Genomic DNA, 20016 nt, shown 5'->3' with positions numbered 1-20016 from the left:
GAGGTGAGCAAGCCATTGAATTAGGAGGTTGAGCCTCTGAATCAGTTGGATCGACTGGAGGTGAGCAAGACACTGAATTAGAGAGCTTAACTGGGTGTTGAATCCTCCTTAGGCAAATTGAGCAATGATGCTACAATTAACCCCCTTTGATTTTGACTTCCAACTGAACAGGATTATTAAGCAAGACACTGAATTAGAGAACTTAACTGGGTGTTGAATCCTCCTTAGGCAAATTGAGCAGTGATGTTACGATTAAGTAATTAACCCCCTTTGATTTTAACTTCCAACTCAACAAGATTATTAAGGCTCCTGTCATAGTTTGCAAAATCACGATCCGGATTGTAGGATCGTACGATCCGGAAACCCAAAATCGATCTAGGATCATGCAGAATCGCTTTTTGCAGTAGGATCGCAGTAGGATCTGTAGGATCGGAACAGAATCGGTAGGATTGGAACAGGATCGGAGCATAATCGAAGCAAGATCAATGGAAGCTTTGAGAGGTCATAACTTTTGACTCGGATTGAACCACGGAGCCTATAATATATCAAATCAAAGCTCGTTTAGAGAAATTTAATAAATTTCAAAGTTTATCCTTAACCACCATATTTTAAATCCAAAAAATATCATTTAAATCCTTTTCGGATGTCTAGAAGATTTTATTTTATTTTTATTATCTTTTTTTCATCTTATTAGGGTTTTAAATTATTTAAACATATGTTTAATTATTTTTTATCAATAATATTCTGTCATCCCCCCCCAAATAATGAGTTTTTGGATGCATATTATTTAGTATTGTGTGACATCAACCAGTCTTTAGAATATTATTTTCGGTATTCATATTTGAATCAAATGATTCAATAGCTTCTGTTATATACGTTAGATACTTTATTGCCTTTAAATTGAATTATCTTATAAATCAAGGAAATATTTTTGACATTGAATGTGTTATTATTATTGTGTTAATAGAAATTTTATATTATTTCATTTTATGATATGAAAATATAAATATTATTACTATACGAGAATGATAGTTGAATTACAAGTTAATTTAAATTTGTACATGTAGTAATGTAATTTAAGGTGTTTAGGGTAAATAATTACATATATATATATATATATATATATATATATATATATATATATATATATATATATATATATATATATATATATATATACAAAATTAATTATTTATTTATATGTAAATGAGTTTTTAGGTTTTTTTTCTAATTATTAATCATGTATGATAAGATTTTAAGGATTTTTGGTAGGATCGTACGATTCTACGTTCCAATCCTGACCGATCTAATTCTGACCCTAAATCGATTCTACGTAGGATCACGATTCTACAAACTATGACTCTCACTTCATTCTCTGTATCACCTACTCTATTAGTATGAGGTTGTTTTCGACTAAAATTTGATTTATCTTCATTTTCAAGATTTTTTTTTATGATCTTCTATTTTATTTTTTCCCATCTTTTTTATTATATATTTATTCCAATCTACCACCTCTACCATGAAACAAATCCTAAGAGATTGGTGTAGATATAAACCTTTTAAATTATTAAACATAACAAAGATTTCGATGGCTTATTTGGTCAACAATATGGCAAATAACAAAAACAAGTTGGAGAAATCAGGTAGTTTGATTGATGATGTAGCCAGAATTGGAACCTTGGTTTTAAAAAATAATAATAATAAAATATTTTTAAATACAAAATAAAAAGATTGGTATGAGAGGATGGTAAGGGATAAGCCTCAATTAAAAACAGGGAAATCAAATGAAAAATAAAAAAGCTTCCTAACTCTGATTGAGGTGCCATCATTATTTGATTCCATTTTTCCTTTTCTCTAACCTACCAAAATAAAGCAACTCCTTCTCATTTAAGCAAAAAATATATTATTAGACTTGTCAAATAAATTATATTTTTTTAAAAAATATTAAATGGTGATATTTGGCTTTGTTATTATTATTATTTTAAATCAAAAATAATTTGGACAGTGAACAAAAAAAAACCTAAACTACTATTGTATTCTTTAGATAATAATAATAGAAGCAATAAGAACCTTCTTTGAATGTCTATATTTTATCAAATAATTTTGAAAAAAAAAAGTTGATAGAAAAATGCTTCCTCTCCAATTCCTTTTGGATTGAGCCAAACGATAATTTGTCAAATTGTGGATTTTGACGGTTTGTTTCCTATCTCATGCTTGATGCCTTGTCACGGTGCCGTGAAGGATTCTTGGGGCGAAAACTATACGGCGTTGGGAATTATTCAAAGATTAGGTGCTAATTAAATTCCCTGCAGCAAACTTAATTGTTTTGTGGACAAATTCCTTTCTTCCAGCCTCCAAATCTCATCCATAAAATTCATCACTAAATTATTGCTAATAAAGATAGAAATGATTATATTTCCCATGAAATTAAATTCCAAACACTCACAAAGACGTTTTGCTTTCTGTTTAAAATCAAAACAGGAATAATAAACTTGCAACAACTAGCAATAAAAATGACCTCTCTCCATCGAACCACTGTTTTCAAATTCAATGATGAAGACAAAACTTGAACCGGAATCTATTGTTGTCAAAAATTAATTGTAATACCATCAGAGTTGAGAGAGAAGAAGATTACAATTCAACCAAAATTATTGCCAAATGTCCTTTTAAATTTATTATCTTTACTACTTGATCAAATGGATAGCTTACAGCTTCGAAAAACGATAATGCAACATATTTTTTTTAATAAAATGGCCAAACCTACCAAACCCTAATCCATGATGCCAATAGTTAATATTCTAAACTTAATTAGCTTACTTAATTGGTAGACAATTGCTTGCTATCAAATGGAGAAGTTCGAATTGCTAGCCACTTCTAAAGTTCATCAATTTTATAATAAATTTGCAATCATTTTCTTAAACAGTAGTTAATGAATTGTATACATTTAAGATATTGGTAGCGTATAGCATATGAACATTAATACGAGTTTAGTGTAGACAGAAGAAGGATAATTGATGAGAAAGGACATAAAATATTCGGAGGATGAAGATCAAAGCATGGAAATTTAAAGCATGAAAAAGAAGCAGCACCGCGTCCAATTCCTGCCAGTGCCACTTTTTTTCCTCCTCGCGCGTACAGACAAAGGAATCGCCAGCCAACACCATCCCATTTATACCCGCCTCCGCCTCAGCCTCAGCCTCGGCCTCCATTATCGATCTCGGCCTAGGAATTCTCAGCACGAGATGAGACGGTGAGCTTCGACTGCAAGCGAGCAGACGAGAGGCTCCATCCCAACTCAAAAAGGACGAAGCTTTAATGGCGCTCTGCTGTTCTTGCGTCTGCTACTGAGAAGAGCCCAGCCCTCGCATGCCTTCTTTAGACTGTTTCCTTCGATGGTAGCGCCTTTTTGAGGCATTGAATTGAAGAGGACAAGGTGGGAGGCGAAGGAGCGGCAGATAAACGGAGCTCGCATTCAAAGCACTATCCGCTTTTGATTCGCTTCCAGAACACACCACCGCCACCACCACCGATTCTTTCTTCTTTATATCCTTCTCTGCTTTCTTGGTGAAGTAATGACAGTTCAACCTCAGCGCCCCTGGGACTTGGTGCTCATCGATAGGTAACTCCTTTGAGAGAAAGCTGCGATCTTGATTAGTACGAGTATTTGGTGGTGGATTTCCTGTGTTAAAGGTGGGATTTTGATGGCAGAGAGATGGAGTTGCAGCCACCGGCGCCGGGTTTCCTTCATCCTTCCGCGGTGTTGATGCCCGATGGAGGTGAGAGAAGTTGGTTCCTTTCCGTTGTTTGGTTAGTCATTTTGTTCGTCGTATCGTTGTCTGCGATTTGAGATGGCCATCTGCGGCAGCGGCGCCGAAAGGAGCCAAAAGACGTAGAGATGCTGCCGGCGCTCCGGCGGGGGCGCTGCCCATGGGGCATGGCCGCTCCGGTAATAACTCCGCGCTGTTTCCACTTCCGGGGGCAGTCCACCTCCACGAGGAACAAAACCAACTGCGCACCGTCGTCTCGACTGGCCTCCGCCTCTCGTCTGCCTCTATTCCTCCTATCCTATCTGAAGAGCTCGCTGTTCATATAAAGCGAGACAAGGATGAAATCGAGCAGTTCATTAACGCGCAGGTAGCTTCGATTTCGATCCTCCTCTCCGATTGTTTCGTCTCTACTCAGCATCGAAGAAATTAAAATCGGATATATTTTTTTGCTCTTTTTTGTTAGGGCGAGCAGCTGCACCGGATGTTGGCACAGAGACAGCGGCGGAACTACTGTTCTTTAATTAGCGCAGCGAAAGATTCGATCGCGCGGAGGCTGAGAGAAAAGGAGGCGGAGCTGGAGCAGGCGGCGCGGCGGAGTGCCGAGCTCGAGGGCCGTCTCGCCCACCTTCGAACCGAGTCGATGGCGTGGCAAGCGAAGGCCATGGCCAACCAGGCGAAGGCCGCTACTCTTCATGCGCAGCTGCAACAGGCCATTTCCGCGGCCGCTACCACGCCGGTCCAGGCGGCGGAAGAGACCCGCCGCGGGGGGTCGACGCCTTCGCCCGAGGACGCCGAGTCGGCCTTCGTCGACCCGGATCGAGTCGATCCGGAAAGAGCGTGCCGCTTGTGTGGGCGGAGGGAGGCGGCGGCGGTACTCCTCCCCTGTCGCCATCTCTGCCTGTGCGAGCTCTGCGACAGCGGGCCGACCCCGGTCGAGTCGTGCCCGGTTTGCCGCTGTGTTCGAACCGGAAGCGTCCGAGTCTTTCTTGCCTAATACGAATATAAAAAAAAAATGTGTAAAAAAAAAAAAAATCTTTTTTTCAGAGTCTTGTGAGATTTTTATATTTATTTTAGTTGGTTGAAATATGATTTTTTTTCATTGTTTTATTTTCATCCATCTTTTATTAATGTTATCATTTTCTCATAAATTTATGTGGCCTAAAATATTTATTGAAGTAAAAGAAGATAATCCATACGATTTGAAAATGAGGTAAATTATGAGGATTTTAAGTTATTTTTTAAAATTAGTGGAGGTAGAATTATTAGAATATATAGATTATGTTTTGTTATCAAATGGTTACTCTATTCAAAGGAGAGAAGGCGAATAAGAGATGAAAGCGAAGACTAGATGGAGCCAATTTGTTTACTTGTGGTGAAAGACAAACGATAAGTGATGGTGGAATGAGTTGTACAGAGTTCGGAGATTTACGTCCTGATAATTCTGTGGTTCGATTTCACGATCTCATGTGACAAGCACGTCATCATTTACTATCTCAGATGATCCGTGGGGTCACATGTCTTCCGAAAATAAAGCTCATCACATGGTAAAAGATGAAATCGCTCGCCTCCAATGTCCCCACCGCACCCAACCCCAGGTCATCACGAGGAAGGTAAATCACGACAATCGAACGGATAAATGGTGATGGAATGAGGTGTATAGGATCTAGAAATTTACGTACGACAGTCCTACAGTTTAACTCCGAAAATAGAGTCCATCACGCCAATATGAAAAAAAAAAAAAAAAAAAAAGAGATTGAAAGATGATAAATGATCAAATTATTATCATTCCATATTCTATTCTGTCTAAATGAGCACTCCACTCGATATCCTCTCCTTTTTCAAGCTTCTTTTAAATTGAGAAAATTCCACAAGTTGTACATAAAATTAAGGAACACTTTCAGTTGGTTACACCATTTTTCATTAACATTATTAATTATCTAATGGAATAATGATATTGTCACGTATATATTATGTTAGTTTTTGTTAAATAAAATAATAGTGTTAATAATTAATACATAAAATGATTACCTCTCTGTTGTTGACATTACATACTACGATGCCCCAAACAGTGGAAGATGCTTTTGAAGACTCTGGAAGACAAGTTTAGTGATGACTATGGTCTATGGTAGTAGAGGCCTGATGTTTCTAATCCTTTGTAACAACTAATGTCATATCTAAAGTTGCTTTACAAGTCATTAGAGTAAACACAGTTAAACATATAAACTGTATTGTCTTGTTTCAAAGGAAAATGGATTGCATAGTTGCTTTACAAGTCATTAAAGCAAACAAATTCAAATATATAAGTATAAACTGTATTGTCTTGTTTCCCAGGAAAAGGGATTCAAAATCACTTACCTTTTAGATATGGCCATGGTGTGTATCTGCAACATATTTGTCCAATAGCTACTGATTGTTGGGGCACACATAACAAACAAGAGACAATGCATCTTCCATTAGTTAATTCAACAAGTTTCATCTCTACAAAATAAGTAAATACAATTTGCTTCACAAATTAATGTTGAATTCTAACACATCAAAAGACGCAATCAGCCATACCACATAGACTGGACATGCCATCTTGTAGCTGACTAGCAACATTTGAATCGATTCTAGGAATAGACGAATGCAAACATGGGTTCCTGTTGATATCCAAACATGTCATGCAGCTTTCTTCTATAATTTGACACAAGCCGAAGTGGGAAATAATCTGTTCAGAGATGCAAGTTGTTTTGGTACATCAGACAAAGTTAACAAAGAACAAATATATATATGTTGCTACACCATTAAAGTACTCAAAGGTAGTCTACACAAAAATGATTCCATTGTCTTTTATGGTATCCAGCACAATTGCAAGTTTGCCTTCAATCCTCTCGTTTTTCTTGGGTTCATAAGCCAGTGCAAAAACATCTGCGTCCTTTGATCTTTCAGCAATCAGTTGTCCAATGGTCCTACAAGCATCATCATCAACAAGAGATGGCAAAGTATTCCTGAGATCCTTAGAATTACTGCTTGCTACAGAGACAACTTTGCTCGTTCCTCTATGCATCACTTTCGCATGAATGTATCTCTTGGAGAAAAAAACATTTAGCAAGAAAGGTCGCATGTACATGTCTGTTCTTTGCTTCCATGATTTTCTATTGGGTCTCTTTGCAGCTTCACTTTTTGATCTGCGAGTCCATGCAGCCTGAACAACACCAACCTGCAAAAGGAATCCATGGAAATGGTAACCTAAATAGAGTTCCTGAGATAAACATACAAATAAGTAACAAGTTGCAACAAGAAAATCTAACTAGTCAAACATTTGGTGAAGTATGTTGTGTCCAATTTCTAGTGAAAGAATAAAGTACCAATTAAGGTCTTCTTTGTGCTGATTACTAATGATACATCTTCAATCATATATGAAACGATTTAGACAGCTTACAGAACTAAATAGAATATGCCAACATATACAAAGAAGAGTTTGTTTGGAAAAAGGTATCAGTATGAATGATTATGAAAGACAACTTAGTAATGTTATGCAAGTGAATCATATCACAATGATAGGTATGTTTATCCATCTTTATAAGGACAAGAACACAACAGATAGCATGAATGTTCCAAATAGAATCATGAAATTTTCTGATTTACGTTTGTCATGATCTAGCTACCATTTAAAGGGACCTGATATCATGAGATATTTATCTGCCCAAACTCAATATTTCATATTGTAGTTGAATCCACAAAAGAAAATTGGGAGGTCATTTTAACAGCAGAAAGGAAAAGGGAGAAGAAAGATTTCCACGTTCATTTCACATTATAACAACGAACAGGAAACAACCAATTCCACGTTTTCTATGCACACAACTTAATCAAAGGCACACAACATATTCTCTAAACAATACAAACGCAGAATCAGACAGATAGATGAAAAATGGATGTTTTATCTTAAAGAAAAACATGAAATAAAAGCATCCTTAATCATACTGGTTTGCTGTAATTTCATTCATTTCCCAGAATTTCATGCGCAAAGATCGAACATGAAGAAAAACGATTTCCGGACACCAGCATTCATGCCCTAATTCAGCAATCTGCATCGTGAGTATGTTCAGGTACGAAGGCATAAATTTTCCAAAATCCCTAAACCCTAGAGCCCACGAATTCCTCTAGCATGCTATTTGGTCGCGGAAAAAAGAAGAAACCTTTTGTTTGGGCCCTCTGCAGAGCTGCTGAGAGGCGATTGGGACGAGTGCGATTGACGAAGACCACGACAGAGAAGCGTACTGCTTTGACAGAGGGTTTCTGTTTCTCATGCAAGAGACCGAAGGAGAGGCACGGCAGAGAGGAACCGGAGCAGGAGGAGAAGAAACCACGGTCGCCCAAGGCATCGCCATTAGCGTGCGCGTGAGCTCGACTTCAGTAAAGAGAAAAGTAAGCGGGGCGTGTGCGTCGCACTATATCCACATCATTTTGTACCCGCTCCCCAATATGAAGCGAATTCTATAGTGATATAACCCGATCCGCTTTTACGGTAGCGAGACAAATATTTTATTTTATTTTTTTAAAAAAATGCTTTTAAGATTTTTTTCCTGTTGCTGTCTAATGCGTCTACGCTGTAGGAGCAAAAGAAAGTCGTTTAAAAAAAATAAACAAACAAAGGAATGAGAGTTCCCAATCAACCTGACAAAAATGAATATATTCGTCCTCAGCGTCTCCATCAATTCATTCTAAGGTTAACACGGAGGAGATAAATATCACAGATGTCTACTAATTTTTGAAATAGTGACTAGCACATAAGAGAGACATTTACCTCGACAAAATCCCAGATCTCATGATGACACTACCTCATGCGCTAGCTACTAGACCCATCCGATGGGATGGAAGTTCCCAATAAAGCAAAGCATGTAAGTAGTTCAATCAATAGTTCACTTTCTATTCATCATTTTCTTCAACAATCTTGGACCGACATGAACTGGAGCTCCCAAAAATAGAGGTGTAAATGAATCGAATCGAGCCGAATATGTAGAAAAATTTAAGGCTCGAAATAGATATATTCGAGTTCGAGCTCGATTCGAAGCTCGAAAAATTCAAAATGTTTAGTTCGAGTTCGGTTCGAATTAGGGCTCGAGTTTGAGTTCGGCTCGAAATATTCGAACATGTTCGCGAACTATTCGACTTATTGTTCGAAAATAGGTTCGAAAGACTCGAAATTTATTTACTTAATATATATTTAACTTATATTAATAAATATTAAGGTTCGTGAGCGGCTCGAATAATATAATTTGGACTCGAGTTCGGTTCGAAAAAAAGTTCGAACATGTTCGAGTTCGGTTCAAATTAGATAAATTCGAATACGAATCGAATATTTTTCGAGCACGCTCGAAAAGCTCGCCAACCGGTTCGATTCGTTTGCAGCCCTACCCAAAAATAGCTTCCCGAGATTTTTGTTTGTGCCAAGGAAAATATAAGCTCGCCAGCCGGTCCCCTTGAATGAGTCTAGTGACTAGCACATGAGGTGTTGCCATCATGAGGTCTGGGGTTCGAATATCGGCAAAACCGAGGTAAATACCTCCCTTATGTGCTAGTCACTATTCCAAAGGCTAGTAGCCGTCCATAATTTACCTCCTCCGTATTTACCCTAGGATGAATTGACGGAGACACTGGAGGTGAACGTATTCATCTTTTGTCATCTTGTATATGTTCTTCAAGATTTCAACATTCTTCAATATTAAATTGTTAGTCCTATCAAGAGAAGTTATTGCTTGAAGTCCATGCGATGCGTATTTCTCCAACATGAAATCTTCTTCGGATGCACTATACGGCGCATCAACCCAACTTGATGAATGAACACCTTCATCGAGTTGGACTCTTTTTGAGCTGATAATCTCTTCACCACTCTCTAGTTCCTGTGCAGATAGAATGTAAAACTTGTCATGATTATGAATGTGTGTGGCATTCCACATTTTAAAGCTCAGTTAGACTACAGAAATAGATCTTTGTACTAACAAGGAAGTTGTATGCCCTATAAAATGCCCATCACAATACACACCATATATATGACATATCACAAGAGTATTATTATCTTGAAATTTTGACAAAAATGAATCAAGTATCGACCAAAAATTTCTTAATAATAATTCAACAAGAATGGTTTTAGACACAACAAAGTTATAGGCAGGACAAAGAAGCTGTAAACAATAAAATTACTGGCCTCTATGAACTCTCATTATGCCCTTACCTTGAACATCCTAGTTTGTGAGTTCAATTGAGCTCCATTACCGTTTTGATAACATCAAACTGCATGAAAGTTACTCTTTAAAATTCTAATATGATGTTTCAAATAGTCAAAGAGTGCGCCATTTTTTCACTGCAAATAGCTAAATAAATCTGACATTTAACTCAGTAAAATCATATTTAAATGCCAAATAATCATAGTTACATTATTATTTTTCTGTTTAACATTTTAAAATTTCTATTTAACGATAAAAAAACAAAAGAAATAATTTATTTGAGAAAATTTGTAGCAATTTACTAAAACCCAATTTTAAATACTCAAATCACTTAACAAAATAAGGTCCATCCAACAAATGTCACGTGACTTATGGTATGTTTGGGAGGAGGCGAGGGAAGGAGAAGGAAGGAGAAATAAGGGGAAGGAAAATTTTGAACTTCTTTTAGTAGCAAAAACAGGCGAAGTGATAAATCATGAAGATTTATTTGGTTTTAGCTGAATGATCTGTCTAAAACAATGAGCACAGAATCGAATGATACATCTCTAATAATAAATGCGGTTGAGTATCAACTCGAATATACCTATCGAATTCTTCTAGTTAATCTCATTGATTATTTTTGGAGTAATTGATCTTATAAAATTTTTTCATTGATCATCAGGATAAATCAAGAAGTACACACTGCGATCAGTCCCAGAAACTCAACATCCCTTAATTACGCCACTTATTTAAAATTTTTTTTTTATAAATATGTTGTAACTGGATTTAAATCGTGAATATTTGAATGACACTTTAAATGTCTTACCACCATGACCCCAGGGATAATATACCTCCCAAACCGGTCTTATAGAAGGTTGATGTTTCAACTATTTGACTAAAATGTCTCGCAAAAATGTTTATTAACTATACAAGTCTATTTTTTTTTATAAAAGAAATAGAGTGATTTTCTTTTTATTTTTTACGGGGCTTGTTGAAAAAGAAAAATGCTCGTAATAAATTGGCCTCCACTGAGTCTGCCTCCAGCACCGATCCGCCAAAACCCCCCAACCAAGCTTCGAATCTGACGGGCGGAGGAGGAGGCATCGATCAATTGTTTGCGACGGTCAGTCTCACTCGCTTTTCCCCCTCGCCTCGTAGATTTCTGAAAACTTCTCATGTTGATTTTGTTCTCTAGTACGGTCGCAAATACTTAGTTCCAACTAAGGATTTCTCGGGAGCTTGCTGATCTTGGGTAGATTTGTTGTAACCAATTTTAACTTTCTCTGCGATCTGGGAACGGTGATCTTGAGTGGATTTGTTGAAACCCAATTTAGTTTACTCTCCGATCAGTAAACACTCGTATTCCTTCGTCGGGATCCCGAATGCTAAGCCTATCTGCAGTAATTCTTCCTGCCTACTCTATCAGGAATATGCTTGCAGTGAACGAGCGATGCCGGAGAAGGAATTCCATCTTATCAGCATGTGGACACTTCAAATGGCAATCTGGAATCAGTGCGCTATTGACTGGGTGGAGACTTCCATCTCAGCATATCGTGATTGTGGTGTTTTGGGTAACGGGATTAGGAACTAAGGATAAAATTAGGGATAATCTCTGATAGTAGGTAGAATTCTAAAAGGTAAGTTAGGGTTTGATTAATTCTTATACATGTATTCACATGACTTGATACAATTATTTTTGAGAGTTTGTTTGTTTATTTTGGTCATATGGAATGCCACAAGATAAATTATAAATTTATAATTTCTGGAGAGTTTGTTTGTTTATTTTTAGTGGCAAGATGAATTATTGATTTTTTTTTTCATCGAAGATCAAAAGAAAGTAAACAAAATTTGACTCAACATTTTTCTTTCAGTTTTGATGACCAAAATGACCCTTTCCAAAGAATTATTGATCAAAATGAATTTTTTGAAGAAATGCAGATGTTTGATTTTTCGCAATAGGTCTTCACATTAGGTTAAAAAAAAAATATTTTTGTAATTTATCTTCTGCTTCTTCTTGCAGAATCACTGTCTGAAGTAGTCAGACTTGGTAAAGTACCTTTGGAGTTGATTCAGATAATATATAGTCATGGTTGGTATGAGAGCAATATTTGCAAGGTCATTCAGGGATCATTACTGGAAGACAAATATTACTAACCAATTCATCCCGACACTTGAACATTCGCGATTGGCCATGAATCCTGCTTCTACTTTATCACACAACCTTCCACCTATCAAACATATTACATCAGTTTGGCCTCTGCAGCATATGGAAAGGAATACAGGCAGATTGTCAGTTCTTTCTTCTTTTTCTGGAACTTGGTGTTCTAGGACTGATGGTAGAACATTTTCAACTGCACTTCCAGTTAGTAATCAGTCAATCAAAAATATGGTAAAGATCAGATATATCTCATCTCCAACTTCCTTAATTAAAAAGTTCCACCATCGAACATATTCATCACATTCTGGAAGCAAGCGAGATGACTTCCAAATTGGTGTTAAAAATGGTGCAAATGCAGAATCACTAGACAGTGGAAATACAGATCCTGCAGCTACTGATTGGAGTGTAACGCTTGATCGTGCTCGCCAATCAGTTGTAGACATTGCTTTTGATGCAGAAAAGAAGGCTAAGGATTTATACAATGATGCAATTCCTTATCTCCAAGAGTTATATAATTCCCAACCATATCTGCAGAAGGTGGTTATTCCGGTCACTGGGACTGTATCAGCTACATTGATAGCTTGGTTTGTCATGCCAAGAATTTTGAGGAAATTACATAAGTATGCTTCACAAGGTCCCTTTGGGTTATTGCCTGGGAACTCAACTATCCAACAAGATTCTTATGAGAAAAGCCTCTGGGCTGCTTTAGAAGACCCGGCAAGATATCTTATTACCTTTGTGGCTTTTAGTCAGCTGTGAGTTTTGTTTTCAAACGCTTGAATATAATAAATATTTTCCAACTCATTGAGATCTTTTTTCTGCAGTCCTCATGTCAATACTTGCGTTTTTAAACTGTTTATTTAATTTGTATCAACATTGTCAGTTTTGCATTAATTTTTAGTATTTATAACCCATTGTGTTTGTGTATGCATACTTTAACTTATATCTACATTATCAGCTCAAGGTTAACTTTCAATATTTCATTTGGCTGCTAAGCATTAAACGTACTCATCAATGTAGTGAGATCGAAATACAAAATGTTGTTGCACATCAAGTTTCCCAAGAGGGTAATATTTCCTTTTATAGATAAAGTTGGCAGCCACAAGTATAGACTTGGGTTGTAGGGAAAACTACTTATTAACAAATGAATGTTATGACTCAGAAAGAAGGAATCATTTTTTTTCAATCTACAGATAAATTTGCATACCCTCTATACACTTTAATCTAAATAGTTTTCATTATAGAGTTATATAGTTGTGGTCTAAAAACATATTATGAAATATCATTCAAAAATATAAAAGAAGGTAGGCATGGCATCTAAGATATAAACTAAATCCAAGGAAAAATATCTACCATAGTCTAGGTTTAAAAAGACACATAAGACATTCAATCATATAATTATATTTGGTATAATAGTTAATATAGAATTTGTTAAAATGGAGATTTTCTTCTTTTATTGAATTGATAAATTTTACAAGAGAATTAGAATTGACAACAACACTAACTTACAATGGATAAATATTTTTTGGGTATAGTCTAAAATAAGAGTATAGTCTTGGGTGAAAAGATAGTTTAACCCTCAATTATCTCAGCCACATGGTCGACCGGAGACATGACACTGGTACCTATGTCTATCATTATAGTTTGGCTGGTAGTTATAAGTTAAAATCCCTTGCTAGTTATGGAGACAAGCTATATGATATTCCCATTGGACATAACCTTTGATTAACTAATTCAAAGAAACCCATATTCGCTAGACATCTTGTCACCTTATAAGGTTATCATCCTTTCACCTCATCAAGGAGCCATCAAATCACCTCAAGGGCACTACCTTTTCACCTCATGAGCCACCAAGTCGCATCATAAGCCAGATGACTCTTCAGTCAAAGTACATCACCAATTTAACTTACAGGATAGCCACCTCTTTATCCCATAAGTCTACACTCATTTTGTTTCAGTTGTTAAGCAATCAATTCTCCTTTATTTATAACAAAGACTTATAATTTGTTAGGAATTCAATTTTTTTGGTGATTAATAAATTTAAGAGACATTAATGAGAACCAACAACATCACTAAATGAATGAGAAAGACATTTAGCATGACTTACCATGTTAAGTAGATGAAAGGGTTCTTTGATTGTTCCTCTAATCAATGAGCACAATTTTATCGTGTCTTTTTAATTCATGCATCTGCCTTTAAAGATACTTCATTAACTTCTTTTGCATGCTACTATACAGAGGTGTTATGATTGCGCCAACCGTTACAGAATATCTTTCACAAGCATGGAGAGGGGCAGTTGTGCTTTCTTTCATTTGGTTTCTCCATAGATGGAAAACCAATTTTTTCTCAAAGGCTTTGATGACCCAGACTGTTGTAGGCCTTGATCGAGACAAGCTATTGACACTTGAGAAATTGTCATCTTTAGGCTTGATTATACTAGGAGTGATGGGCTTAGCTGAGGCACTTGGTGTGCCCGTGCAATCTATTGTAACTGTTGGTGGCATAGGAGGTATGCTTTGATTATTTATCTCAGTATTTATTCTAAGTTACCAAGCTATTGTTAGTATTCATATTGTCCTAGTTGCCTAATTGATCATTGTATTGTCCTTTTCTTTTCTTTGTCATGTTATAGCTAGTTATCAACTTTGTAATGATGTACACTTGTAGTTTTGATGATGCATTGTCATAACTATATTCGGTCATGCATCTTTGCATTGCTGAAGATTTTGGGTCTTCTACCGTTGTTTAGACTTTTTAGGTTTGATTTATTCTAAATCATTCATGATAAAAAAAAGACAACTATATTTCAAATCAACTGAATGAGCAATTGATGGGTCATTGACTTTAAACATACATACACATGACAGTTGCTATCTCACACTTTCTGGTAATCATTTTATCAATAATGCCATGAAAATTATGCGTTTTGGAGTCTAACCCAAGTTGGGTTTTTGTTGTTTGTTTATATTGTTAATTGAATTGTTGAAACTGAAATTTATATTAAGTGTCGTCAGATACAATACTTAAGGCTCTTTGATTAATATATTGTCAATCTATCTTCATTATAGGTGTGGCTACTGCATTTGCTGCTAGAGACATCCTTGGCAATTTGCTTAGCGGCCTTTCTTTGCAATTTTCAAAGCCTTTTGGAGTGGGAGACAATATAAAGGTATGTAATCTTATACATATCTTTGTTGAAAACTAATTTTGTGTTATGCTACAATGGTAAAATAATATTTGTTATATCTTAACATTTACTATTTGCGTTTCTTCTTTCAACTATAACATTTGGTAATTTTTGTTGATTTAATCCTAGTCGTTTTAACCAAAAGTTGTCTTTAGATTCCTCATTTTCAACTTACTAGTTTCTAAGATATATATATATATTGAAATAATTGATAAAATATGCAGTTGTTGTATTCATGTTCCTTGATTTTCACATTTGCTTTATCTGTGAAAATGCTAGTGATTAATTGCTTTTGAACATGCAGGCTGGGTCAGTAGAAGGCCAAGTGGTAGAAATGGGACTCACTACCACATCCTTGATCAATCCTGAGAAGTTCCCTGTCATAGTTCCAAACTCACTCTTCTCTAGTCAGGTGAGTAATTCATTGTTGTTGTGCTAGAACATTAGGCACTAAGAAGTTACTATTTCCAATTGTTTTTTATTTTTAATTTTTGTTGATTCTTAAGTTCTTGTGTTATAAGCTCTTGTTTCCCTCTTGCACATAACATTATGCATTAAAAAGATTTTCTATAAATAAGATTATTAAATTTGCAAAAATATTATTTTGTGCGAGCAGAGGTTATAATATTTACAGTCTTTTATTCAGTGTTTACTTAATATGGTTGGGACAAAATCATTTAATATAGTCCCTGCATTTTTTTTCACCAATCAAAGTAATGTGTCAACTCCGATGGAAAGGAAGAAATATGGCAATTCTATCCATGTTGAACTAAGGAAATCTAGTAGACTGTCTATGATCTCCAAGCAACACATACCAATTATCCCAGTTGTCTGTTGTCCTTCGGGAAATCTAGTATGTCCTCAGTCATCTCCTAGCAACACAACCCTGCTTTCTTTTCCAATATGCAAAAATGGATAAAACTCTATGATGCCTATTTGCAAAAGGCTATGCTGACAATAAGTGGTTGAATCACTACATAGCACATATACAATCCATATGTGAAAATAATTGTATAGATAAAAGCAAACAATACTTTATTTAATAAAATATTTTTGATACCAAAAATTTATATATAAAAACAATTAAATTAAGAAATTCATATAGAAGAAACTTTTAGATCTATCAATAAATGATTCAATATAACAAATCTATATAAAAAAAATTACATTCATCATATAAGATATCAAATTACTCAAACATATGATCTATGGATGGCCTATTTTAAATCTAGCACCTAACATTAACAAGATGCATATAAATATCATGCATAACCAAACCATAAATTTAAGCTTTACAAGTATTGATCCTTTGTAAGAGAGAAATTATCTACCCTAATATATCATTGTATCTACTCTTCATTTTTTGCAATATATTTGCTATGAGTGATTGTCTTATGAACGCATTCCTATTTGTCTGTATTTCACTCAAAGAAATTTAATTTGGACCCATCTAATGACTCAATTACATATGTTATCTCATAATGCCCGCCTAGGTCATATATTATATCACATAGTGGACTACCTAAACTACATTGCCAAATATTTGGACCAAATAAAAGATATCAATGTGGTCCTTCATTTTATGTGTGTGCAGTCACAGAGTGCTTTTAAAAATATTGCTTCCCTTTGAGTGAGCATTTTAAAATACTTTTTAGTTAGTTTCTGATTTAATTAGATCTTTCTTAATCTAACATATGCATCACATGGGTGTCTAAACAGTCAATATTTGCATTTGGGCCTTGTTCAACTCTTGAAATCAAAACTTGGTTGTAACTTATCGGGTTAGAATAGATAACAATTTTTTTAGTTTTCTTTTCATAATTTGCAACATACCTGAATGTTGAAATGAGAAAAAGAGATGAAACCTTAGCTGATTGAAATAGTTTTGGTTATTGCATCTATGTCATCACTGGGGTTAGTGATCAGTTTGTTTATATCCCAAAGCTTGGCAATGAGTTGTACCTAGTTAAAATATTTTCATTTGATAGCTAGATAAACACATTGCTTATTTTGATAAGTTGTTGTCATTTATTCTTTTCTGCTTCATGAAAATAGGTCATTGTGAATAAATCACGTGCTCAGTGGTTTGCTAGCCTTACCAAAATACCTGTACGAATTGAGGATATAGAGAAGATTCCGCTTATATCTGAAGAGATAAAGTCTATGCTAAAAGGATATCCAAAAGTTTTTCTTGGAAAGGATGCCCCCTATTGCTACCTCTCTCGGATTGAATATTCTTTTGTAGAGCTTACGCTGGGATGCAATCTCAGAAGTATGGTGAGTTCTCATTTTACAACTGTTTGTTTGTATGGAAGTCAAGCACATGCCAACTCTATTGTTTAAACAATTGGAAAACTCAAGAATCTCAATAACATCAACAATGCACATTTTCTTGTTGAAAATATGTTTCAAATTTCAGTATTTTTCTACTAGAAAATAGATTAATAAATATTAGGTCGAATTATATTAACCTCCAAGTTTTCACCTCTGTTCATTAATGTGAAGCATGTGTGTTTTAAAAATTTTGAATTATTATTATTATTAGGACAGTACTAAATGGTTATAATCTGGCCAGCTAGAATAGATTTTTTTTTTCTATTTTTAGGATCATTATTAAGGGTATCCAAGTAATATCATATTTTATGAGTCAAATATATCATTTCCCATATATTTTCATATTTAATTTTTAAAAATTATCTTTCTATATATTAATGATTAATTATATTTCTAAAATGGCATACATTGATTAAACTCTTAAGATTCATTTTCTAGTTGACCAGATTTTGGCCATCTAGATTTACCATTATTATTATTATTTATTGATTTTGTTAACTTAATTGTCATGTCTTTAGGGGTTTGTTCATGAAATATTCAATATTTGAGGGAGTACATAGATGTCATAAATATGGATACAACTGGAAATGTTCTCTGGTTGTGGTCTATAATCTATTTTCAATAGCAATTTCGATTTATAAGTAACACTGTCATTATCCTAGTCTACAACTGTTGGTATGAATTTTTTTTCCCCTTAGAATTTACATAAATTTGTCTTTTTCAGAGAAAAGACGAGTTATTTGCTACAGAACAAGATATTCTTCTGCAAGCCGTACGGATTATCCGACAACATGGTGCTGAACTTGGAAGCAACCTAAATGATCGAACAAACTTTTGACAGTATTAGTAGACTTTGCATCAGGTATCTTAGTTGTTTGTCCTGAACTTTATTGTGCAAATTGTTGGTAGAAAGTTTTTTTTTCATCATACATTGTGGTTACTTTAGTTTGTTCTATGTGGTTCATTTTAGTCCGGTGATGTGGGTGAGCATGTGAAGAAGAACAACACTTGATATATATTTTGCAATACATGCTAGAGAAATTATGTGTCACGATCTTGCAAGAACTAATTAATTGAAGGTTTTATGCGGTCTCTTGCTAATGTTCATCTTTGCTACTATATTTCTTCTAATAATATGGGGTTGTACATGGTCTTATAAAGCTTCAGTTCGGTCCATAATTGCCTATACTAATTTTGAAGGGGACCATAAAGCGATTGCACATGGTATATAGGACCTATAGCGTACTTGAAGAATATTATTTGTTCATTTAAATCAATTCAAATGTGTTGAATCCATGCAATGCCTGCTATTGGAGTTATAATAGTCACTCTCGTTTTGAATGGAGAATTATCTTAACATCCAATATTGTGTAAGAACACCTCGTAGTCAAAGATAAACTCAAGTTAAAGTCAACCGAATTTGCTTTCTCACACCAGATGCATTATGGTGTGAATCAGTCTGATATTGTCTACATATGATTGTTGAATCCTCAAGGATGCATGTTACGTCTAGGCCTGTCAGGATCAAAATCATATATCATAGCGCATTATTGCGGACTTTACTTTGTGCATTTAGTCTGCTTTGTACAGTGCACAGCACTCAGTATGCAGTACTTGCCAACTGGAGATAAAAGACAAACAACAAAAGAATCCTAGATATACATAACCAAGGAATCCTGTTTCTAAAGTTCTAATAGAGTATAGAGATACTGTATATAATCAATAATGAATGAGACTGATATATAATATATATATTTGGTGCTTCTCCACTTTGGTTTCATATTAGTTTAGAAATTATTACTACATTTGAATCAGAAGAGACATATCAAGTGAAGCTTAGCTTTACATTTCAGACACTAGGGCAAGAACCAGGAAAGCAAGAAAAAGGGCAACCCGTGATGGTATCATATATTCTTTGTTGTGAGTCATTTGCTACTGCAGTTTCTTTTCCAGTTTATTATATGTGCAAGCTATCAATGTTGATTTTCTTACTAAGTTAGAATGCATGATCATTCAGTGACAATGAGTAGAACAGTAGTGCCTGCTCGCCAGTAGACATCCAGTTTTCTGACCACTGTTAGGTTTCGTTGTGCAGCTCAACTTTTGTCTGCTGGAGTTTTCCTGGTCTCAGAAAAGTTGAAGCAAACAAAACAAGAAAAAGGAGTGGCCTAAGAAGTTTTGTGGTCTGGTGTCTTTTGTTGTGCTGTACATCCATTTGTCTGATCAAAGTTGATAACTGTTCTTTAAGCGATCAAACAATACTCCTTTTTGATAGAAAATGCCGAACTGGGGCCTCTCCATGGGCCCCTTAGTGTAAACAGTATGTCAGTGGTTGTGGACAATATATGGTTCCTTGGTCATTTCGTTGATGATTATTTTTTTACC

General features: G+C 35.2%; 3 protein-coding genes across 6 annotated transcripts; 2 read left to right on the top strand and 1 right to left on the bottom strand.

Moving 5' to 3' along the window:
- Window positions 1-3052: 3052 nt before the first annotated feature.
- Window positions 3053-4885, top strand: LOC122025377 (BOI-related E3 ubiquitin-protein ligase 1-like). The gene is made up of 4 exons (XM_042584184.1): window positions 3053-3619; window positions 3709-3776; window positions 3866-4134; window positions 4231-4885. Exons 1-4 carry the CDS (start codon window positions 3573-3575, stop codon window positions 4759-4761), a joined length of 915 nt encoding a protein of 304 aa, XP_042440118.1. The 5' UTR covers window positions 3053-3572; the 3' UTR covers window positions 4762-4885.
- Window positions 4886-6192: 1307 nt separating this feature from the next.
- On the bottom strand, window positions 6193-8211 carry LOC122025642 (50S ribosomal protein L18-like). 2 transcript variants are annotated; one of them, XM_042584480.1, is made up of 3 exons: window positions 7946-8211; window positions 7731-7834; window positions 6834-6966 (listed from the first exon to the last, which is right to left on the bottom strand). In XM_042584480.1, exons 1-3 carry the CDS (start codon window positions 8135-8137, stop codon window positions 6852-6854), a joined length of 411 nt encoding a protein of 136 aa, XP_042440414.1. In that variant the 5' UTR covers window positions 8138-8211; the 3' UTR covers window positions 6834-6851. The 2 variants fall into 2 exon arrangements, with proteins under 2 accessions (XP_042440413.1, XP_042440414.1); XM_042584479.1 differs by lacking the exon at window positions 7731-7834 and having other exon boundaries at window positions 6193-6966; window positions 7946-8202.
- A 2730-nt stretch (window positions 8212-10941) lies between these two features.
- LOC122024205 (mechanosensitive ion channel protein 1, mitochondrial-like) lies at window positions 10942-20000 on the top strand. Of its 3 annotated transcripts, none has more exons than XR_006123370.1 (9): window positions 10942-11075; window positions 11973-12865; window positions 14348-14619; window positions 15179-15279; window positions 15602-15709; window positions 17353-17574; window positions 18356-18493; window positions 19485-19532; window positions 19727-20000. XR_006123370.1 is itself a non-coding variant. In XM_042582767.1 (8 exons), exons 2-7 carry the CDS (start codon window positions 12039-12041, stop codon window positions 18467-18469), a joined length of 1644 nt encoding a protein of 547 aa, XP_042438701.1. In that variant the 5' UTR covers window positions 10942-11075; window positions 11973-12038; the 3' UTR covers window positions 18470-18493; window positions 19727-20000. The 3 variants fall into 3 exon arrangements, 1 of the variants encoding a protein (XP_042438701.1); XR_006123369.1 differs by having other exon boundaries at window positions 19485-19551; XM_042582767.1 differs by lacking the exon at window positions 19485-19532.
- The last annotated feature ends 16 nt before the right edge of the window (window positions 20001-20016 follow it).

The sequence above is a fragment of the Zingiber officinale genome, chromosome 9B (genome assembly GCF_018446385.1).
Source record: "Zingiber officinale cultivar Zhangliang chromosome 9B, Zo_v1.1, whole genome shotgun sequence".
NCBI classification, from domain to species: domain Eukaryota; kingdom Viridiplantae; phylum Streptophyta; class Magnoliopsida; order Zingiberales; family Zingiberaceae; genus Zingiber; species Zingiber officinale.
The sequence above is the reverse complement of the archived record's forward strand: the minus strand, read 5'-3'. Positions and strand labels throughout refer to the sequence as shown.

Coding starts and splice junctions, on each gene's coding strand:
- LOC122025377 (XM_042584184.1), top strand. CDS start 3,573: ATGACAGTTCAACCTCAGCGCCCCTGGGACTTGGTGCTCATCGATAG. Junction 3,620..3,708: donor GACTTGGTGCTCATCGATAG/GTAACTCCTTTG, acceptor TTTTGATGGCAG/AGAGATGGAGTTGCAGCCAC. Junction 4,135..4,230: donor AGCAGTTCATTAACGCGCAG/GTAGCTTCGATT, acceptor CTTTTTTGTTAG/GGCGAGCAGCTGCACCGGAT.
- LOC122025642 (XM_042584479.1), bottom strand. CDS start 8,137: ATGGCGATGCCTTGGGCGACCGTGGTTTCTTCTCCTCCTGCTCCGGTT. Junction 6,967..7,945: donor GCAGAGGGCCCAAACAAAAG/GTTTCTTCTTTT, acceptor TTCCTTTTGCAG/GTTGGTGTTGTTCAGGCTGC.
- LOC122024205 (XM_042582767.1), top strand. CDS start 12,039: ATGGTTGGTATGAGAGCAATATTTGCAAGGTCATTCAGGGATCATTAC. Junction 12,866..14,347: donor TTTGTGGCTTTTAGTCAGCT/GTGAGTTTTGTT, acceptor GCTACTATACAG/AGGTGTTATGATTGCGCCAA. Junction 17,575..18,355: donor GATGCAATCTCAGAAGTATG/GTGAGTTCTCAT, acceptor TGTCTTTTTCAG/AGAAAAGACGAGTTATTTGC.